Here is a 22,025-nt window from a genome sequence, read left to right on the forward strand (position 1 = left end):
AAGGTTGGAGAATCCCAAAATAACCCAAATTAAAGCACAAGAAGCAATGATTCCTGTGATGAAGAAGACGAATAATAAGATGTGGCTAACATGCCTTCATAAAGGACTGGGTCAGAAATTAGAGGGTAAAAATGGGAACCAAACAGAATACACAGTTCTAAAATTGTGCAGGAAAAGATCAGAGCATGAAAATCAGAATAACTTATTGCTGCCAAACATGGTCAGAGGCATACTAAGGCTATGTTCATACTGACGGTGGCCAAATCAATGCTGCCAGATTGATCTTTCTTGATCGATTGAGCAGGTCTCACTGACCGCTCAATCGATCAGGAAGTCGACTGAGTAAGTCCACCCCCTCAAGCAGTGTAGTGCTGAGCCGACGGGAACGCTGTTCCCGTCGGCTCAGCGCAGTGAGAACAGCGCTCAGAAGGGAAGCAGAGCAGTCGACATCAGTTATGCAAACTACTCTGCGTAGTTTGCGTAACTGCCATTGACTGCCACCGAATCGCGCGGTAAGTGTGAACCAGCCCTCATGTACTGGGGACACCAGCATGTGACGGAGAGCAAACTCAAAAGAGTGCCCTGATGTTTCTTGCCCAGATGGTACCAGTTATTTATACTGGGTGTCTTTAGCCCAGGCCCCAGCTCCTTACAACTTGACAGGAGCCCTGGCCCTTTGCAGGCCTTCTTAAGTCTCTGTGGCTTTCCCTGAGAGTTCACTGCACTCTCTGTGGGGTTGGGGTAAAAGACTCCCAGCTGGAAGTTCCCTCTGTGGCTCCAGGAGGCCCACCAGCAGCCGTTTGCTGAGGGCATTCCTCCTCCAGCTACCTGCAGTTTCCTCCCTTTTAAAGGTCCCCTCTTTACCATACATGACTGACAGGTCTGGAAGGGTACCCCCAGGGCATCACTGGCACCTTCCTAGGCAGTGTATACACCCCATCACCAGGCCTATTAATAAATGAGGTAGATTAAATTAGCAATTATTGCAAAATAGTTGAGAAACTGAATGACTTTTTAAAATCTCTTTAACCAGAAAATGGTTTGGACAATTAGGAAGTAATTGTCAACATAGCTGCAGATAAGAGGCTGAAACTAACCATCATGGGTGATCGATACATAAGGATATGATTTGTCACAAAAGTCACGGATTCTGTGACTTTACTGGACCTCTGTGACTTCTTCAGCTTCAGCGGCCGGGGCTGGAGCTCGGATGGTGCGTCTCTCCTGTGGACAGAGCCGGGGCTGTGGGCTGCCTCCCCATGGCTGCGGCTAGAGTTGGGGCTGTGTGGCCCCCCCCTGCAGCTTTGGCTGGTGCTGGGGCTGCTGCGGCCGGGGCCACCATTCCGTGGCGGCAGGCCTCAGATTGTCAGTCCCCTCTCCATGAGGCCCCAGCTGTCATTCCGCTCCCCCACGCCCCTGCTCATCCTTCCCTCCCCACCTCTTCCCTCACCCTGTTTATTTTTAGTAAAAGTCACAGATAGGTCAGGGCTCCCGTAAATCTTCATTTATTGCCCCGACCTGTGCATGACTTTTAGTAAAAATAACTGTGACAAGATCTTAACCTTAGCGATACAATAATACAGAAGTGTTCAGTAAGACAGGGCCCAGCCCTGCTGTCCATTGTGTAGGGTCTGTCATCCAGTTTTCAGTCCAAGTGGTAGTGTCCTATCCAAGACACTTGTGAGATAGATTAATAAGATGCTGTGTCAGCTACCTTACTAACTTGTGTATATATCCCATCTCCTGCACTTCCTCCTCCTGCTCATTTTGTAATTCAATCATAAAGAAAAGCAGTGACTCTGAAAAGGAAACTGAACATGAATTCCCAGGGCAATGCTTTTGCTAAAAGGGTTACTGTGGTCCTTTAATATATAAACAGGGAAATATCAAGTAGGAGCAGGGAGGGAGATGGTATTGCCACTGTATATGAACAGCATTGATGAGCCTACTACCGAATGCCATGTTTTGGTGTCTGTGCTTTAAAAAAGATGTTGAAAAATTGTAGAGGGTTCAGAGACCCCTCATGGATCAAAACATGGAAAACATGCCTTATAATGAAAGATTTAAGGAGCTCAATCTATTTTAGTGTATCCAAGACAAGGTTAAAAGGTAACTTGATTACAGTCTCTACATGGTGGGAAGATTTCTGATAGCGGAGGGCTTTGTAGTCTATCACAGTGGTTCTCAACCAGCAGTATGCGGAGATCTTGCAGGGGGTACATCAACTCATCTACATATTTACCTAGTTTTACAACAGGCTACATAAAAAGCACTAGCAAAATCAGTACAAACTAAAATTTCATACAGACAATGACTTGTTTATATTGCTCTATATACTATACACTGAAATGAAGTACAATATTTATATTTCAGTTGACTTATTTTATAATTATATAGTAAAAATGAGAAAGTAAGCAATTTTTCAGTAACAGTGGTGACACTTTTGTATTTTTATGTTTGATTTTGTAAGCAAGTAGTTTTTAAGTGAAGTGAAACTTGGTGGTATGCAAGATAAATCAGACTCCTGAAAGGGGTACAGTAGTCTGGGAAGGTTAAAAGCCACTGATCTATCAGACAAAAGCAGATGAAGATCCAATGATGGAAGCTGAAGGTAGACCCATTCAAACTAGAAATACTACCCCCATTTTTAGCAGTAATGGTGATTAACCATTGGAACAACTTACCTATGGATGTGGTGGATCTCCATTTCTTTTCAAGACTTGATATCTTTCTAAAAATGATGCTGTAGCTCAACCAGAAGTTATAGGTTGAATTCAGTAATCATTGGGTGAGATTTTCTGGTCAATGTAATGCTGGCAGTGAGACAGGATGATTATGGTAATCTATTTTGGCTATAAAATTTAGGCATCAGTTTTAAAAAAAAAAAAAAAAAAAATCTTGTATGTCCAACAAGTTTCTTCTTCTTCAAGTGCTTGCTTGTGTTGATTCCAAGTAGGTGTGTGTGTTTGCCATGTGCACAGTTGCTGGAAGGTTTTCCCCCTAGTGATATCCATAGGGTTGGCTCTGGAGCCCCTTGGAGTCACGCCTTCATGGTGCCCTATATAGGGCCTTGCCGACTCCCCGCCTCTTTGGTTCCTTCTTACTGCCTGTGACTGTCGCTGGAATGTCGATCTGCTCTTTCTGCAAGCATCCCCTTCTATAGTGGTTTCTGATTCGTTATCTGTAAATAGCTAATATTCTCAGTTAGTTGTAGCGTTAGTAGCTAGTTTAATTAGCTAGGACTCCTATTGGGTCACACACATCCTTTTTCCCGGGGCTGGCACATGCCTTGTTCCCCTGGTTTTAAACTGTGCAGCGCTTGTAAAAAGCCCATGCCCACGTGTGATTTCCATACCATCTGTCTCAAGTGCCTTGGGGAGACCAATCAAAGGGATTGCTGCAAGATCTGCAGGGAATTCCGCCCAAGGACAAAGAAAGAGAGGAGCCAGAGACTAAAGTTTATTCTTATGGAGGCTGCTCTCTGGCCTTCGGTACCCAAAGGTACCCAGCACGTCGACCTGTGTGTGGAGCACATTGACGTCCATGAGAGAGATGGTGCTGAGGAAGGGCTTTGTGTCTAGAGACCCTCGGCACTGTCACATATTACCAGCACCGAGGGACACTTCATGGGTGCAGCAGCGCTTCCATTCCCCTGTTCCACGCAAGAACAGAGGAAGACTGACAGAGGGTGCTCACCAATGCCCAAGACGGTGGAGCATAAGGGCTTGAGCGGAATGCAAACTGTGTCAGACCACTCAAGCACCGCACTCGCAACCGTGGTACTGTTGACTCTGGACCTGATAAGGGGTCCATTGAGTTCAGTGCTCTTTGACTCCCTGCCTAGGGAGTACCACAAGGAGAACCTGCAACTCCCCTCCATGCCAGAAACTTTCATGGCAGCCCAAGGAGCTTATTGAGAGCACAGCACCGCCATCCCCTGCAAGGCGTGAGAGTACTCAGGACACCAGCCATCGGTTCCAGAGGAGCACTCATGCTGTTCAAAGGGAAGCTGGGTATGGTGCCTCGACCACCATCTCCCTGGCACCAGTCACCGGCACCGATAGGAACCACACTGCCTTGGTCTCTGAGGAGCGAGTTCTCAGGCTCCAGCTTCAAGGTGGAGTTCTACACCTCGAAGCAAAGCCGGCACTGAGAGGGGAGGTGACATCAAGGGTTGGAATCTGGTCATCCCTTCCCCATTGTTATACTTGTAAAAGAAAAGACTAGCAGGATCTTATTCAGGGGGACGAGGCAACGTTTATTGTACATGTAAGAATATCAAAAAGCAGTCACATTCACACACACATTCATAAAGTTCTGCAAGCTGGTGTGATATAATCACCAGTCCTTTTATGCGTTGCTCGAGCCATTTACCCCTTATTTCCAGTCCAAATTTGTCTACCTTCAGCCTTTGGATTGTGTTACATCTTTCTGTGCTAGACTGAAGAGCCCATTGTTAAATATTTATTCCCCATGTAGGTCCATATAGACTGTGATCAAGTCACCCCATAACCTTCTTTTTGGCAAGCTAAATAATTAGAGCTCCTTGAGTCTATCACCATAAGGCATATATCTAATCCTTTTGTCATTCTTGTAGCTCTTCTCTAAACCCTCTCCAGTTTATCAACATCTCTTGAATTGTGGAGAGCAGAAATAAACACAGTGTTCCAGCAACAGTCTCACAAATGCCAAACCACAGCAGTAAAATAATCTCTTTACCCCTACTCGAGATTCTCCCTGTTTATGTATCCAAGGATTGCATTAGCCCTTTTGGTCACAGCATCACAGCAGGAGCTCATGTTCATCTTATTATCCACCACAATCCTCAAATCTTTTTCCGAGTCACTGCATCCCAGGATAGAGCCCCCCATCCGGTAAGTATGACCTACATTCTTTGTTTCTAGATATTTACATTTAGCCATATTACAACACACGTTGTTTACTTGTTCCCAGTTTACCAAGTGATCCGGATCGCTCTGAATCAGTGACCCGTCCTCTTCGTTATTTTCCATTCCTCCAATTTTTGTGTCATCTGCAAACTTTGTCATTGATGATTTTGTTTTCTTCCAGGTCATTAATAAAAATGTTGAATAGCGTAAGACCAAGAACTAATCCCTATGAGACCACACTAGAAACACACCCATTCAGTGGTGATTCCCCATTTCAGTTACATTTTTTACACCTGTCAGTCAGTTTTTAATCCATCTAATGTGTGACATATTAATTTTGTATCATTCTAGTTTTAAATTAAAATGTCATGTGGTACCAAGTCAAATGACTTACAGAAGTCTTGGTATATTCCATCTACGTTATAAGTTTGGTTGATATCAGGTTAGTTTAACAGGATCTATTTTCCATAAACCCACGCTGATTGGCATTAAATATATTAACCTCATTTAATTCTTCATTAATTGAGTCCCATATCAACCGCTCTGTTATCTTGCCCAGGTTGATGTCTGACTGACAGGCTACAATTACCTGGGTTATCCTGTTTATCCTTTTTAAAGTAGCTTTCTTCCAATCTTCTGGAACTTCCCCAGTGTTCCAAGACTTACTGAAAATCAATATAAACGGTGTAGCAGATCCTCAGTCAGCTCTTTTGAAACTCTTGGATGCAGATTTTCTGGACCATCTGATTTTAAAATGTAGCTGCTGTCTAACATCCTCCTGAGATACTAGTTGAATGGAAAGTGTTATATGATATGACTATGTTGTCTGTTTTCCTTCCAAATGCAGAACAGAAATATTTATTGAAGACGTGCATTTTCTGCATTGTTGTTGATCATTCTACCATTTCCATCTACTAATGGGCCAATACCAGTGTTAGGATTCTTTTTGTTCCTAACATACTCAGAAAACTCCTCCTTATTGTCCTTAATTCTGCTGGCCATAAATGTCTCCTTGTATCCCTTTGGTTCTCTTTTCAATTTTCTACAATTCCTAGCTTCTGATTTATATTTATTACTGTCGGCTTTCTCTTTCTTCCATTTGCTATATAGAATAAAACATTTTATAGCTGCCTTTACTTCGCCTCTAAACCAGGTCAGATTTTTAACCAATACGGCCTTCTGTCTCAATTGTGGGATTGTGGCTTTTGGGGCATCTAGGAAAGTGTTCTTAAACAATTTTGAATTATCAGTCACATTTTTCTAATTAAATTCTTCCCCCCAGCTGATCTCGTTCACAATTATTTTTAACTTTGTGAAATTGGCATTTTTAAAACACCAAATATATATCTATATCGGGTCTGGACTTTATTCTTGTTGCATATTAGAAATGTGATCAAATCATGATCATGTGTACCTAAATTACCATTAATTTTAATTCTGTGATCAGATTCTCTTCATCTGTCAAGGTCTAATATGGAATTCCTCCATGTTGGATGCAACACTTGTTGATTAAGGAAAATATCAGAGAGGTGAAGAGACTTGCCAAAGTCACTCAGCAGGCCAGTGCCAGAGTTAGGAATAGTCCCAGGTTTGGGGTCTCTGTACTTGGTGACATCACGGCTGTGAGTCCTAAGTGCTCCTCTCTCCTTTATATTTTGTGATAGTGGAATGGGGATAATAGTCATGATTTTAAGTGTGAAGTTGTTAACAGCTCCAGTGAGAGAAATCTCAGACATGTCCCAAAATCTTGAGCGCTTTATTACATTGGCTTATTAACTTTACGTGCATAAAAGAAGACTGGTGTGCTGCTTTTCTTCTCCAGCCTCTCCCTTATTGTTTCGTGCAACATGTAGCCCTTCCACCAACACTTCTAGCTCAGACTTTTTTCAGATGTTTGCCCTACAGACGATTTGAACTGTCACTAGCTGGGCACCATTTAGGATCTAAGTCTTCTCCCCTTGAGCTAGCTAGGTGCCATGGATAGAGTCCTGCGTGGATACAAAAATGTGGATCTGCATCTGTGAGAGTCAGATGTAAATTGATCTGCTATCTCTTGAACTGTCTCTCTCTTCTATGGCAGCCACACCTGCATGCACCCATGGCTCTGGGCCCACCAATCAGCTGTTTAGAGGGAAGCCGTTGGGGAGGCCAGCCCCTATAGGTAGCTTCCGAACAGCTGATTGGCAGCCCCATGGAACAGCTGATCGATGTCCTGTGTGGGAGGGTGCCGAACAGCTGATCGGTGTCCTGTGGGGGGGTGCTGAACCTGCGGGGGGCATGCCAAACAACTGATAGGCGGCCTGCGGAGGGGGGGCGTACACCATACAGCTGATTGGTGGCCAGCCCCCACCCCTGGATCTCAAAGGCAGGGAAGCAGCCTCAAAGGCTCTGAGCTGCAGACAGCTGCTTCCCCGCCTTTGAGATCCACATCCAATCCACCATGCACCAAAAATGGTCCGTGGATGCGGGTATTTATGGATATAAAGCAGATATCTGTGGATTTGCAGGGAGCTAGCCATGAAACTTCCTAAACTATAGACTGTCTTGGCTTCTCTGTCTGTGCATACTTGTGAGCATTAGGTAGGAGGGTAAATTAGGAGCCAAGTTCTTTCGCTAATGCCATTCTGAATTTTGTTCCCCCAGAAAGCTAGTGGGTGCCATGCACTCTTTGGGAGTAACCCTCAAATGAATGAGACCCTTGTACCAGGTCAGAGCCATGGTTTGATACCCAGGTCTGGGCAAAAATATATCAACCTTAAGAAATACTTTTTTATGGGGTTGTATCTTGGGAACCCATTGGTCAAAATGACCACAGATTTGGAACATCCTGGCCAGCGCTCCATGAGCCATATCAAATTTCAAGGCAATCTGAGAAACCATGTAGATTTTAGAGCACTTAGAAGAATTGAGGTTTAAACAAACAGCTAGTCTATACTTAACTGTCGTAAACCTGGTGGTCCACTGTAATATTGAATATTGTAATAAACTGAACTGAAGCACATACTGCAGGAGGTCTTCAGGGATCCATTGCATACCTCTGCACTGCAGCAACTTCTGTGAGACGAGGTATAAGATCTATTGTGCATCAATCTTTCTGTGAGATTAAAATCAAATCTTTCACAATACCAGATTTTTGCTTGTGAAAAAGATTGTTGTAGTAGTAGTTTATATAATAGTAGCATCTGTATTTTAGCTCTGCATTGTCATTTTTGTAGCAGCCAACACCATCCAACGGGACATATTTCTCTTCCATTGAGATGGGAAGCAGCCACTTTTGAACATTTAGCTCCTATTTCTTTAGTTCCTGGTCATATTGGTAGTAACAGGATGTTAAATGAGCTTCAGTGTAGTGAGGATCATTAGGAAGAGCAGAAGTTGTAGGATTTGTGGGTGGAGCTGCTGGGTTTTGAGTTGGAATTTCACTGGATTAATTTGTCTTTCTCTGGCAGGTGGTAAAGGTTCCCATATTAGAATGTTCACAGTACTTGGATTGTGAATCGTGTTTGACACTGAAAGATCCATACTGTGGCTGGTGTGTTCTTCAGGGACGGTAAGATCTCTAATCACTTCCTCAACAAGGCTCTCCAGAGAGGAGATGATTTGGGATTAGCTAGTTAATTCTCTTTTGTTTAGTTCTATCAGTTTTAATGGAAAATTCCAATAAGGTACAGTATGCGATGATGTTAACTCTTCTATACGTACATTTAGATGATCTTATGCAACATGCATTCAGACTGATATAGCCCTACTTGGAATCTTTTAGCTGCTGCATGTGGTACATACATCTCCTCTGTGTTCATTCTTTCTTTAATCCCTTGTCCTTCTATCATCTGATTCTGTTTCCCCACACTACCTCTCTGAAATGCCACTATTGTCAACAACTGCTTTTTCTCTGGCACCTCCCCATCCCTGCAAACTAGAGCCACTGCATTTCACTCCGTTCTGCTCTTATCTCTTCGGTCACCATGCACTGTATTCTCCTCAGTGGATCTCAATCTGGGTTTCATTGTGACCACAGCAAGGAAACCAGTCTGTTCCATGAAGCTAACAGCCTTCTCCTTTCTGCTGCTACTGGCTCACCTTTTCACCTCATTCAGCCTTTGATGTTCTCTCTCAATCTTTGCTAGTGGATCCAGCAATTCTGTAAGCTCCAGCTCACATCAGACATGGTTCTACTTCCACTTGGCTATCTTTCTCTTTATTTCTGTCTATGCAGTGCCACAGTGTTTAGTTCATAATCTTCTGTTATGTTCCGTGTCCCTTCTTTCTCTCAGGTTTCTCACCTCCACCTTTAACCTTAGTAGCAGGTTTGCTCAACTGTAAACTGTATATATAATTTACTAAATGAAGTTGTCATATCTCAGGTACCCAGTGAGGCCAAGATTCCGATTCATGCCTGAGTTTGGATTCCCATAGCACTGCTGGTGCTACTGAGGCTACATACTTCAGCTTGTTGTCTCTACTGTAGTTGGTGTGTTTGGTTTGCCTACCACTCTTGCTGGGGCGAGTCCTGCTCACAGCCATATTGTAGCAAAGAATGCATCCCCTCCTCAGTTTTGGGAAGTGCACTGATGGTTTCCTATATGTTTTTCTTCAGGTGCAGCCGTCGCTCTGAGTGCTCAATGTCCATAGTGAGTGAGCAGTGGCTCTGGAGCTTTAATTCTACACAGCAGTGTTTGTCCATCCAGTCGTTAAGTCCAGCTAATATCAGCAGAGAAGAAAAGAGAAATGTGAGCAGTGATATTCTACTAGGAAAATGTACCTCTGGGATAAGAATGGTGACTTTCTCCTCTCACGTTTGTAGATGGTGGGCCACCTCCAGTTCTGGTGTAAACAAGGAAGTCTTCTATTGACCTCAATGGGAGCTGAATCACTAAACTTTGGAGTTCATTCAGGGTGTGCCTTATTCAGGGTGCTTATTTGTCATGATGGCCCGAGGAGGGATGGACTCCATCCTGACTGTGTTTAAAGTCAGGTGTTTGTGCATACATTCATATCAGAATGATAAATGTGCGGGGTTCTTACTGGCCTTGTGCTGCTACTGCGAAGTCTGTTCTTGGCTTGGCAAGTATAAGCATGCCTGTAGATTGATTTCTAAAGCTTCATGATGCTGATTATTAAAAGAATAGTGACAGAAAGTTAAAATCATCAGCCCGGTATATGACATCTGCTAGAAAAGCCAATAGGACACAGGTGTCTCATTGATGAGAATTTTGTCAATGTGCCCAGAGCTGGTGACAACTCAGCTCCCATCTAGAGAACTGGGCACAGCTTTGGGTGCTTGCTAACAGGAAGGGCATTAAGGAATGGGAGAAGGCATTGAAAAGGGCAACAAGGATAATTAGATTAGATACAATAGTAGGAGGCATTTTAGAAAGACAGTGGATGGATCCATAACATGTTTGTCTGGTTCTGAAAATGAGAGATTAGGAAAACGAGTATATTAACTAGAAAAGTGTAAATTATGAAGGAACAAGTTATGGATTGGTCGATATTTGATTGGCAGATTTTCCTGACTATCTTGGATTTGCCATCCTTGCATGAGGAAGAATCGTATTCATGTTACTTTGAAGATTACGAGAGTCCAGCAGTGCTGACAGAGTCAGGCATCATGTGTCCTTCCCCAGATCCCAGCCAAGCACCAGCTTTGCAAACAGGAACAGGTCAGTTAAACATTCTCTGCAAGTGAAGTATAAAGTGACCGGTAAACAAAATCTTCAGGAGAAGGAACACCTGAATTTGTCAGAATGTCTGTGGTGAGGTGGAATATGAGAGGATTCTAATGCTTTAATGATGGTTAAGTGAAAGTATAGGTTGAGTTGATATCCTGTGAGTAAGTGTAAGGGAATTTTAAAAGTCTGTCACATGTTTTTAAATTGTACATGTGTGGTATTCTTTCTGGGAAGCTGTTTAAATGTGAGTGTTCACCAGGATCTGGAACTGCCTGAATCTTAAAGTACCAAGGGCCAGTGTGAGTATATCTATGTATGTACTGAGGCATTGCTCAAAAAGGGTAAAAGGAAGGTGGTGTGGGCAATCGTCTTTTTTTCCTTTTGTCCCTTTGCCCTGTGGGTGAGAGCGAATGGGTTGTAAAAGAGCTTAAGAGTTTGTGCATTTCAGCAATGATTGGTGGAGGAATGGTATGCGTGTGAATGGGCGTATTGGGGTATTTCTGAAAGAGGGAAGAGTTAAGGTTGTATGGACAATATTATCAGTGCATTGAGTTTTGTTCAGCTCAGTTTCTGCAAAGGGATAACATAATACCAAGCAACATTAACTCTGTGGTAACTTAGTTTTTTGCCATTGAATTAGGTAGATAAATACTACTGGGAATTGTCATTCAATGAGACTTTCATTTCCCAGATATGGTAAGGAGAACAAATGCTATTAATAATGGTAGGGCCCAGTTACTCCTGTATGTGATAGCTCACCTATTTTGTTACCAAAAAGTCATTAAGATAACAAAAGGTGATGCTATTTTAAATTTGGTTTTGGTAACCAGTGACATTCAGAAGAGCTGATTGTAAAAAAATAACCTTGGACCTTGCAAAGGAAATTAAACAAATAGTTAAAGGGTTCTTTAACCATATAAATAAAAAGAGAACAAGAAGAGAAGTGGAACTGCTATGTAGGGTGGATGTGGTAGACATTAAGGATAATCGAGGTATGGCCCAAAAACTGAATGAGTATTTTGCATCAGTTTTCAATAAGGATGATAATGTAGAACATGGGGACAAAGGTAGGATGGTTGATGGGAATGAGTGTATAGAAATGGAACTACCACATCAGAAGTGCATTCAAATCAGGGGGATCAGATAATCTCCATCCCAGAATACTGAAAGAACTGGCCTATGACATTGCAAATCCAGTAATGAGAATTTTTAATCCATCAAATTGGTGGCAGTACCGTATGAATGGAGAAAAGTAAATATAGTACATATATATAAGAAAGGGAAAAAAAGTGATCTGGGAGCAATAGACCTGTTAGCTTGCCCCCAGTGGTATACAAGGCTTTAGAACAAATTTTAAAGGAGAGAATGATTAAAGACATAGAAATAAATGGAAAATGGGATAAAATGTAGCATGGGTTTTACCAAAACTAGATCATGCCAGATTAACATATCTTTCTTTGACAAGATAACTAATTCTTTAGACAAGAGGAACACAGTAGACCTAATCTATCTGGACCTCAGGAAAGCATTTGATACCATGCCACATTGGAAATTATTAGTTAAGATGATGATGTGGTTACTACAAGAATGTTAAGAGGGTAAGGAACTGGCTAAAGGGGAGAGGAAAACAGGTTGTTCTGGAGGGAGAACTGTTGGGAGATTACTAGTGGAGTTCCTCGAGGATTAGTCTTGAGGATGATCCTATTTAATCTTTTCACTAATGACCTTGGCACAAGTAGTAGAATTGTGCTAATGACATTTGCAGATGACACAAGGTGGGAGTCATCATCAGTACAGTGGCAAATCAGAATATTATACAGGAAGGATTAGATGACCTTGAAGACTGGAGTAATAGAAATTGGATGAAATTTAATAGCACAAAGTGCAAAGTCATGCATTTAGGGATTAATAACAAGAATATCTATTATAAAATGGGAGCTCATCAGTTGGAAACAATAGAGGAGGAGAAATTTGTGGTTGTATTAGTCAGTCACAGGAAGATTATTAGCCACCAATGTGATGCGGTGAGGAAAAAGACAAATGAGATCCCAGGATGTATCAGGTAAGGTTTTTCCAGTAGAGATAGGGAAGTATTAATGCCATTGTATAAGGCACTGGCAAGATCTCATCTGTGATACTGTGTACAGTTCTGGTCACCCATTTTCAAGAAATATTCTAATATGAATGGGTGCAGAGAAGGACAACTAGGATGATCGAGGAAATGGAGGGCCTACTTTAGGAGAGGAGACTAAGGACTGGTCTACACTAGAGTCTTGTCGACCAAAGTCAGATTTTTGTGCCAAAACAATGGTGGTGTACACACTGCAATCCCATCATCATCATCATCATCATCCCCCCGCCCCAACCCAACTCCCCTGATTTTGCGACAAAATAAAACCACCTCAATGAGATGCATAGAGCTTTTTGCAATAAACTTTTAGCAACAAAGCGTTAGTGTGGACACCAGGCTTGATTATGTCACAGTAAATGGCCTCCAGGAAGTGTTCCACAATGCCCATCCTGACCACTCTGGCCATCAGTTTGAACTCCGCTACCCTGCAGCCATCTGCTCCTTCCCCTTGAAATTTTTGAAATTCCATTTCCTACATAGTTGGCCTGGAGAGCTCACATTGCATCTTCCTAGCTGACAATGGCGGTTCCATGTACCAAAAGCGCTCCCACTTGGAGCACACTGGAGCTTCTGCATCTGATCGATGTTTGGGGAGAGGAGGCTGTGCAGCCTCAGCTCCACTCCAGCCAAAGGAACTTCAATATGTATGGTCAGATTTCTTGTTTAATGGCGGAGAAGAGCTATGAAAGGGACATGTTGCAGTGCTGTGTAAAAATAAAGGAGCTGGGGCAGGAATACCAAAAGATTAGTAGTGTTACTCTGGCGCACAGCCAAAGACCTGCCGCTTCTATAAGAATCTGGAAGCTATCGTCAGCGATGACCTCCACCTCCAAGAGACCTGTGGGCCCAGAGGCAGTGGAATCATAGAATCATAGAATATTAGAGTTGGAAGGGACCTCAGAGGTCATCTAGTCCAACCCCCTGCTCAAAGCAGGACTGACCTCAGCTATATCATCCCAGCCAGGGCTTTGTCAAGCCAGGCCTTAAAAACCTCTACAGATGGAGATTCCACCACCACCTCCCTAGGTAACCCATTCCAGTGCTTCACCACCCTCCTTGACACCAGACTCAACCCTGATGAAGAAGTCATGGATGAGGAGGTCAAGTTGGAAAATGATGTGGCGCAGGGGACCAGGTCATTTGCTCACATAGGGAGCCAGGACCTCTTCTCAACCCTGGAGGGTTCGAGTCAGTCCTATCACTCCAGCTCTGGCGTGCAGGATGTAGGAGAGGGGAGCTTGGATAAGTGATTGTTTTGAGCTGATGCTGCTCGGTTACATGAGGTACAGCTGTCCTTTGCTTTGTTGCATTATACTGCTGGTTGGACAGATAGAAGTGCACAAGAATAGTTGTGTTTGCATGAGCTTTCCATTTCCCTGTTTGCTAGGCAGTGCGGTGGAAAAGTGTGTTAATGCACACCGAGATTTCATGGGAATCCTCCAGAGAGACCTCTAGGAAACTTTCCTGGAGGTACTCGCCAATCCTCTGCTGGAGATTCCTTGACAGAACTGCTTTGTTTCTTCCCCAGATGTAGAAAATTTTCCCTCGTCAGTCAGTAATCACTTGTGTAGGGACCAAAGCTGCACACAGGTGAGCATCATAAGGACCCGGTTTGAAGTTGCTCGCATGGGGGAGATGTACCCTTCCTCTCAGGAGTGAAAGATTGGCTTCTTGCCCCGCCTGTGGAAAATGGTGGCACAATTTGAAATTTTGTCCCTATCTACCTACATCAGTACCCTCAAACAACCACCCAGAACCTTTCCCCGAGCTTGAGTGCCCCCTCCCCCAAACACCACTCACCATGCCCTGATTGATTGTCGAGCTGTGCACTTGCCAAGGACAGTGAGAAAGAGGTGTATTTTACAGTAATGCAACAATGCAGTTATTGCACTCACAGTAGCGCTTCTGTTCATTATTTATTGTGCTTCTATAGAAGTGCCCTTGAGGGAAAACCCCTTCACACCTGCCAAGTGCCTGCAGCTGATAAGAAAATGACCACAGAGAAGCAAAGAGGAGATGTTCCCAGAACTCCTCCAGTCCACTGAGGCAGGGAAAAAAATAAAAACGGGCACGGAGATACTTTATCAGAAAATTGATAGGCAGAAGAGGAGGGAAAACCAGCAGCGAGTGATAGCAGGTCACAAATGCATGATAAAAGCCATGGAGGAACAAATGGAGCTGCTAAAGTCACTCATAGCACTGCAGACTGAATTCATGCATGCTCGCCCTGCCTTGCAACCAATACAGAACTGCTTTCCGTGTCCTCCTCAAACTCCACCCATACATTCCTACCAAACTCTTGGCCTGTCTTGGTACCCCGTTCACTCCACCCCTTCAGACAGCTTCCAGAACGATAGCTGGACTTACACCCAGCTCACAGTTTTCTCCCCTCCAGCTCAGCTTTACATGTGTGTTGTGAATAATTGTTATTTAATAAAGGCATACTCTGGGAAGAATAAGCAATCTTTATTTGTCCCTTCCACCCAGTGGTTGCACCTCACATTGATACATGGTGCAAGCTGGATAGCAGTCATAGCATGGCACAGTGCTGATTACAGACACACCTTATTGATGCTCATTGTCAAAATAGTTCCTCAAGGCCTCCCTGATTTGAATGCCCCCCCGTTTTGCCCCTCTAATAGCCCTGACATCTGGTTGTTCATATTCAGCAGCAAGTCGATCCATTTCTGTGCTCCACCTAGGGGGAAACTTTTCACGCTTAGCTTCACAAATATTATGGAGCACGCAGTAGACGGCTAGAACCATGGGACTATTTTCCTCATTTAGTTCTAATCTACCATAAAGGCATTGCCAACAAGCTTTTAATCTGCTAAACGCACATGCAATGGTCATTCGGCACCTGCTCAGCCTGTTATTGAAGCACTCCTTGCTGCTATCCAGGTTGCCTGTGTAAGGCTTCATGAGCCATGGCAGTAATGGGTAGGCTGGGTCTCCCAGGATTACTATGGGCATTTCAGCATCCCCCATTGGAATCTTTTGGTCTGGAAAGAAAGTCCTAGCTTGCAGCTTTCTGTACAGGCCAGTTTTCCTGAAGATGTGTGCGTCATGCACCTTCCCTGACAACCTGCGTTGATGTCAGTGAAATGCCCATGGTGATCCACAAGGGCCTGCAGTGCCACAGAGAAGTACCCCCTTTCTATTGATGTATTCTGTTGGAAGATGATCTGGGGCCAAAATTGGGATATACGTACTATCTATCACCCAGCCACAGTTAGGGAATCCCACCACTGCGAAGCCATCCACTATTTCACGCACTTTTCCAAGAGTCACTGTCCTTTGCAGCAGAATGCAATTAATGGCCCTTCACACTTGCGATAACACAGCTCCAACAGTGGACTTCCCGACTCCAAATTGATTAGCGATCGACTGGTGGCAATCTGGAATTGCCAGCTTCCACACGGCGTTTGCCACATGCTTCTCCATTGAGAGGGCAGCTCTCATTCTGGTGTCCTTGCACTGCAGGGCAGGGGCGAGTTCCATAACAGTGGCTTTGCGCATTTGAAAGTTCTGCAGCCATGGCTCGTCATCCCAGACCTGCATAACGATACGATCCCACCACTCAGTGCTTGTTTCATGCACCCAAAAGCATTGGTGCACCATGTGTAGATGTTCCATGAATGCAAACAGTAATCCAGCATTGTTTGTTTTCATAGCACACAGCAGGTCAGGCACCTCGGATTCCTGTTGTGATTGGGAACCCATGATATACTGCATGGCGAGCCATGATGTGTTCAGAACACTGACGACAACATTGGAGAGCTGGGCAGGATCCATCATTTCAGATAGAGATCGTGGGTGCTCAAGAAACTGGGACCGTTGAAAAATGCCGAGAAACGCTGTCAGAAACCCATGGAATAATGGGACAGAAAACACTGCATCATGGGACATTGAGCCCGCACCCATGATGCACTGCGATCCTCTCAGCCTTCCCACAACTCCTAGCAGCACAAGTTGGCGAGTTACACAGTGGGTTAGCTGCCAAAAGTGCACTACTCACTGTCGATGCCAGAGCACCAACTGTGGATGTGCTTCAGCGACACAATGAGTGATCTGTGGACAGGCACAAGTGTTGTAATTACAGCGTTTTTGGATCATTGCTGTAACTTGCATCGACACAACTTTCTAGTGTAGACAAGGCCAAAAAGAACTTGGCTTGTTTAGCCCAGCAAAATGAAGTCTGAGAGCAGTTATGATTGCTGTCTATAAATGTATCGGGGGTAAACACCTGGGAGGGAGAGGAACTGGTTAAGCTAAAGGACAATGCTGGTGTAAGAACAAATGGGTATGAACTGGTCATAAATAAAGTTAGGCTGGAATTTAAAAGAAGATTTGTAACCATCAGGGTAGTGAGGTTCTGGAACAGCCCCCCAATAGGAGTAGTAGGGGCAAACAAATGAATGGGGCTATATGACGTGGTTGCCTGCAATAGTGGGGGACTGGACTCAGTGACCCAGGAGGTCTCATCCAGTCTTATGTTCCTATTCAATAGGAGGGAAATACTTATGAAGAAGCAAAGGCTATAAGAGACCTAGGGCCCAAAGGTGATTATGGACAACACATTAGACATGAGTCTGCTGTGTAATATGGCAGCAGAAAATGCTAGCCTTTGGTTATGAATGCAGAGCAAGGAGGGTGCAGTATCCCTCTATCCAACACAACTCAGGCAGTACCTTGAATTCTGTGTTCAGGTCTGGACACCACTGAATCCAAAAGATATTGACGAATTGAAATTCAGTGAAGATCAACTACAATGATTAGTGGACTGGAAAGGTTTGTTTTAAAGGATTTTATATATGCAGCTTGGCTGAGATAAGGCTGAGGGGGAACTAGGACCTGTGCATTGATATTCAAAGGATAAGAACCAAGGGAGTGGTGAAATGGGGTAACAGCAGGAACAATAGAATGGAAATAAGTCAAGAAAATGTAGGCTTCATATCAGGCTAAACTTCTTGCCCATGATCTGTATCAACATTTTGAATCGTCTCTCCAGTGGAGTGCTTGGGCACACCATTATAGGAATGACTGAAAATTAGAGTGACACAGCACTGGAGTGAACAGTCAGCTGCGTTGCCAGGGGCATTGGACAGATTGAACTGGTAACATTTATAATGTTATTCTTTGGCAAACTTACTGACCACCTGAAACCCTCCTCCCCGATGGGCAGAATCCTCTAACCCCATCACCCTGCCGCAGGGCAGAAGCTCCGAGCTCCCCACCTTACTCTGGTTGGCAGAGAATGGGGGACATAGGGGGCTCCGTGACCCGCACTTTAACTGTAAAAGAGCCACATATGACTCACAAGCCACAGTTGGCCACCCCTACTCAATGGCATCTACTTGCAGAATTTCGTCGTTTCGGGACCCCTGAGATGGATTCACATCTTCATCTTGGTAGGGAGTAGCAAATGAAACTGCCAGCCACAGGCATTCAAAAAACTTGTCAGATCCAAAAAAATCATGAGACTGGCTTACAAGTCATGAGGTCTCTAAAAACCTCAAATGTGTTTTTTCTTATTTGCTTTCTGTTCTTTGAACTGTGTGGAGGAAGCCACTGTCCCAAAGATGTGAAATCTTAAGGTCACAGCTCAATCTGAAAGGCACAGGCAGAAGTGTGGGCCTGGCCTTCCTCTCTCCTGGGATGGGGAGCTGTGCTTCTATCCCCTTCATCTGTCTCTCTCTCTCTCTCTCTCTCTCTCCCTCCCTTCCCCATCTTCTTCTGCACCCTCCAGAGTCCTTTCTCCCACAATCTCCTGTCCCCAGCTGTTCTAACAGTAACCTTTGCCCCTTTTCCCTTACACTTGCTACCCTTTTCATTTTCCCTCTGTCACTCTCCATTCCCCTGCATCCCCTTAGCCTCCTCCTGGATTTCTTCAGCCTCTTGCCTGTTTCCCATATTTTCCTGTCCATTCAGTCTCCCTCCTTGCATTCTGGTTCCTTGGCATCCCCCTCAGGGTCCCTTCCTTCATCCCTTACTTTTCCCTACAAACCCCTTCTGGTCCCCACATTCTTCCATCCTCTTAGTTTTCTGTACAGCCCCTGCCAATGCAGCTGTGGCCATCTTCCTGAAGGTAGCCTGACTTCATTCCCATTGAAAACTGGGGGAATTGATGGCCATCTTCATTAGGTGCAGCCTCACTTTCATATGTGAAAACTAGGGAAATGGAAGCCATCTTGACTGAGCCCAGGTTGGCTTCAGCCCCAGTAAAGGTAATGAGAAGTGGTAGGCATTTTGGAACAGGGAGTATTTAAGAATTTGATTCCAGCATTCATGAAATCATGGGAACTTTTAAAAAACACCGAACATCATGAGCTCTGTGACAAAATCACAGGAATTGTCAACGCCATGTTGCCTGGTGGTTTTGGTGGCTTTTCCTTGCCCAAGATTGATCTGCAGGTGATTGCAACAATTGGTTTCACCCACCTTTTAGCCCTTGTCTACACTAGAGTTTTGTCAACACAAGTTATGCCGGCGAACAGCCACTGCTGTAAGTAAACTGCTTTTGCATGTCCTCACTATGCTCCTTGTGTCGGTGGACTGCATTCACACTACCAGCGGTTGCACTGACACAGAGAGCAGTGCACTGTGGGTAGCTATCCCACCGTGCAGCTGCAGGCAGGGTGCTTTGGGAAGGGTTTGCAATGCCTAATGGGACAGTCGCAGCATCACAGGATGAAGGTTTCTGAATCCCATCGTTCTATGGGCATCCTATTAGATTGACAGCTGCTTTTCAGCTGCCCCGTCAGCCAAACTGACACTGCTGAGCACAAACACAAGAAGCCCACAGAAGTGTGTGTTGGGGGACAATGAGTGTGTCTGCACGCTGTCTCTTTAAGTTCAGACAGCAGTGAGAAGCAACTAATCCTGAGGCAGAAGCTGGAGCTCAGACAACTGGTGTCCCTCTGTCCCCCTCCCACCCCAGCTCAGCGGAGACGTGTACACTAGTGGAGGTAGGGGACACCCTGACATCAGCCCCCGCCTCCCTCCCTGACTATGCACAGCACATCAGGAGTCTCTCCACACTCCTCCCTGAGCAGCTGCATGCGCTGCCTGTATACCTGCCATAGGAGGGCAGGATTGATTCCCTCCAAGTTCTCCCACAGCCTCATCTTCCCACAGACCCAGGAGAAGGGTCCTTTTTTGAGAAGATAACAGATTTTTTAGACAAAGGAAATGCAGTGGATCTAATTTCAGAGCCATTGGCTATTATCTTTGAACGCTCGTGGCAATTGGGGGAGGTCCCTGATGATTGGAAAAAGGCAAATATAGTGTCCATCTTCAAGACAGCGAAGAAAGAGGATCCAGGGAACTACAGACCAGTCAGCCTCACCTCAATCCCTGCAAAAATCATGGAGCAGGTCCTCAAGGAATCCATTTTAAGGCACTTGGAAGAGAGGAAGGTGATCAGGAACAGTCAACATGGATTCACCAAGGGAAAGTCATGCCTGACCAACCTGATTGTTTTCTGGGAAGCGGTGACTGGCTCTGTGGATGTGGGGAAAGCGGTGGACATGATATACCTTGACTTTAGCAAAGCTTTTGATACGGTCTCTCACAGTATTCTTATCAGCAAGTTAAAGAAGTATGGGTTGGATGAATGGACTATAAAATGGATAGAGAACTGGCTAGAGCATAGGGCTCAATGAGGAGTGATCAATGTTTAGTTGGCAGCTGGTCACAAGCGGAGTGCCCCAGGGGTCGGTCCTGGGGCCGGTTTTGTTCAACATCTTCATCAGTGATCTGGAGGGTGGGGTAGATTGCACCCTCAGCAAGTTTGCAGATGACACTAAGCTAGGGGGAGTGGTAGATCCCTGAAAGGTAGGGATAGGATACAGAGTGACCTAGACAAATAGGAGGATTGGGCTAAAAGAATCTGATGATATTCAACAAAGACAAATATAGAGGCCTCCACTTAGAACGGAAGAATCCCATGCACAGCTACAGATTGGGGACCGACGGGCTAGGCAGCAGTTCTGCAGAAAAGGACCTGGGGTTACAGTGGATAAGAAGCTGGATATGAGTCAGCAGTGTGTCCTGGTTGCCAAGAAGTCTAATAGCATTTTGGGCTGCATTAGTAGGAACATTGCTGGCAGATGGATTGAAGTAATTATTCCCCTCTATTCAGCATTGGTGAGGCCGCATTTGGAGTATTGTATCCAGTTTTGGGCCCCCCCACTACAAAAAGGATGTGGACAAGTTGGAGAGAGTCCAGTGGAGGGCAACGAAAATGATGAGGGGGTTGGAGCACAATATTTATGAGGAGAGGATGAGGAAACTAGGCTTGTTTAGTCTGCAAAAGAGAAGAATGAGGGGGGATTTGATAGCAGCCTGTAACTACGTGAAAGGGGGTTCCAGGGAGGATGGAGCTAGGTTGTTCTCAATGATAGTAGAAGACAGAACAAGGAGCAACGGTCTCAAGTTGCAGTGAGGGAGGTCTAGGTTGGGTATTAGGAAAACGTTTTTCACTAGGAGGGTGGTGAAGCGCTGGAATGGGTTACCTAGGGAGCTGGTGGAATCCATCTTTAGAGGTTTTTAAGCTATAGTTTGACAAAGCCCTGGCTGGGATGATTTAGCTGAGGTTAGTCCTGCTTTGAGCAGGGGGTTGGACTAGATGACCTCCTGAGGTCTCTTCCAACTCTAATATTCTATGATTCTAATTTACCTAGAGTTCAGTAAGGCATTTGCTATGGTTCCACATGGGAAATTATCAGTTTTATTGGAAAAGATGGGGACACATCAGTTGGAAGAGGAAGAGAAGGACCTGGGCATATTAGTTGATCACAGGATGACTATGAGCATCAATGTGATGTGGCCATGAAAAAAGCTAATGCAATCCTAGGATGCATCAAGCGAGGTATTTCCAGTAGAGGGAGCTTTTAGTCCCATTATACAAGACGTTGGTCAGACCTCATCTGGAATACTGCGTGCAGTTCTGGTCTCCCATGTTTAAGAAAGATGAATTCAAACTGGAAGAGGTGCAGAGAAGGGCTGCTAGGATGATCTGAGTAATGGAAAACCTGCCTTATGAGAAGAGACTCAAAGAGCTTGGCTTGTTTAGCCAAACCAAAAGAAGGCTGAGGGGAGATATGATTGCTCTCTATAAATACATCAGAGGGACAAATACCGGGGAGGGCGAGGAGTTATTTAAGTTAAGCGCCAACGTGAACACAAGAACAAATGTATATAAACTAGCCATCAACAAGTTTCGGTTTGAGATTAGACGAAGGTTTCTAACCATCAGAGGAGTGAAGTTCTGGAACAGTCTTCTAAGGGCAGTAATGGGGGCAGAAAACCTAACTGGCTTCAAGATTGATC

General features: G+C 44.6%; 1 protein-coding gene across 2 annotated transcripts in view; it reads left to right on the forward strand.

Annotated features, from left to right (window-relative positions):
* PLXNB1 (plexin B1) overlaps positions 1–22,025 on the forward strand; it is a 198,222-nt gene that overhangs the window by 108,913 nt on the left and 67,284 nt on the right. For both annotated transcript variants that reach the window (XM_067540464.1, XM_067540454.1), the window contains 3 exons: positions 8,339–8,439; positions 9,487–9,619; positions 10,396–10,552. In XM_067540464.1, coding sequence (XP_067396565.1) covers positions 8,339–8,439; positions 9,487–9,619; positions 10,396–10,552 — 391 coding nt within the window. The remainder of the gene's footprint in view (positions 1–8,338; positions 8,440–9,486; positions 9,620–10,395; positions 10,553–22,025) is intronic.

The sequence above is a fragment of the Emydura macquarii genome, unplaced genomic scaffold (assembly GCF_026122565.2).
Source record: "Emydura macquarii macquarii isolate MOO-44397 ecotype Brisbane River unplaced genomic scaffold, CSIRO-AGI_Emac_v2 contig_71, whole genome shotgun sequence".
In the NCBI taxonomy this organism is placed as follows: Eukaryota; Metazoa; Chordata; order Testudines; family Chelidae; genus Emydura; species Emydura macquarii.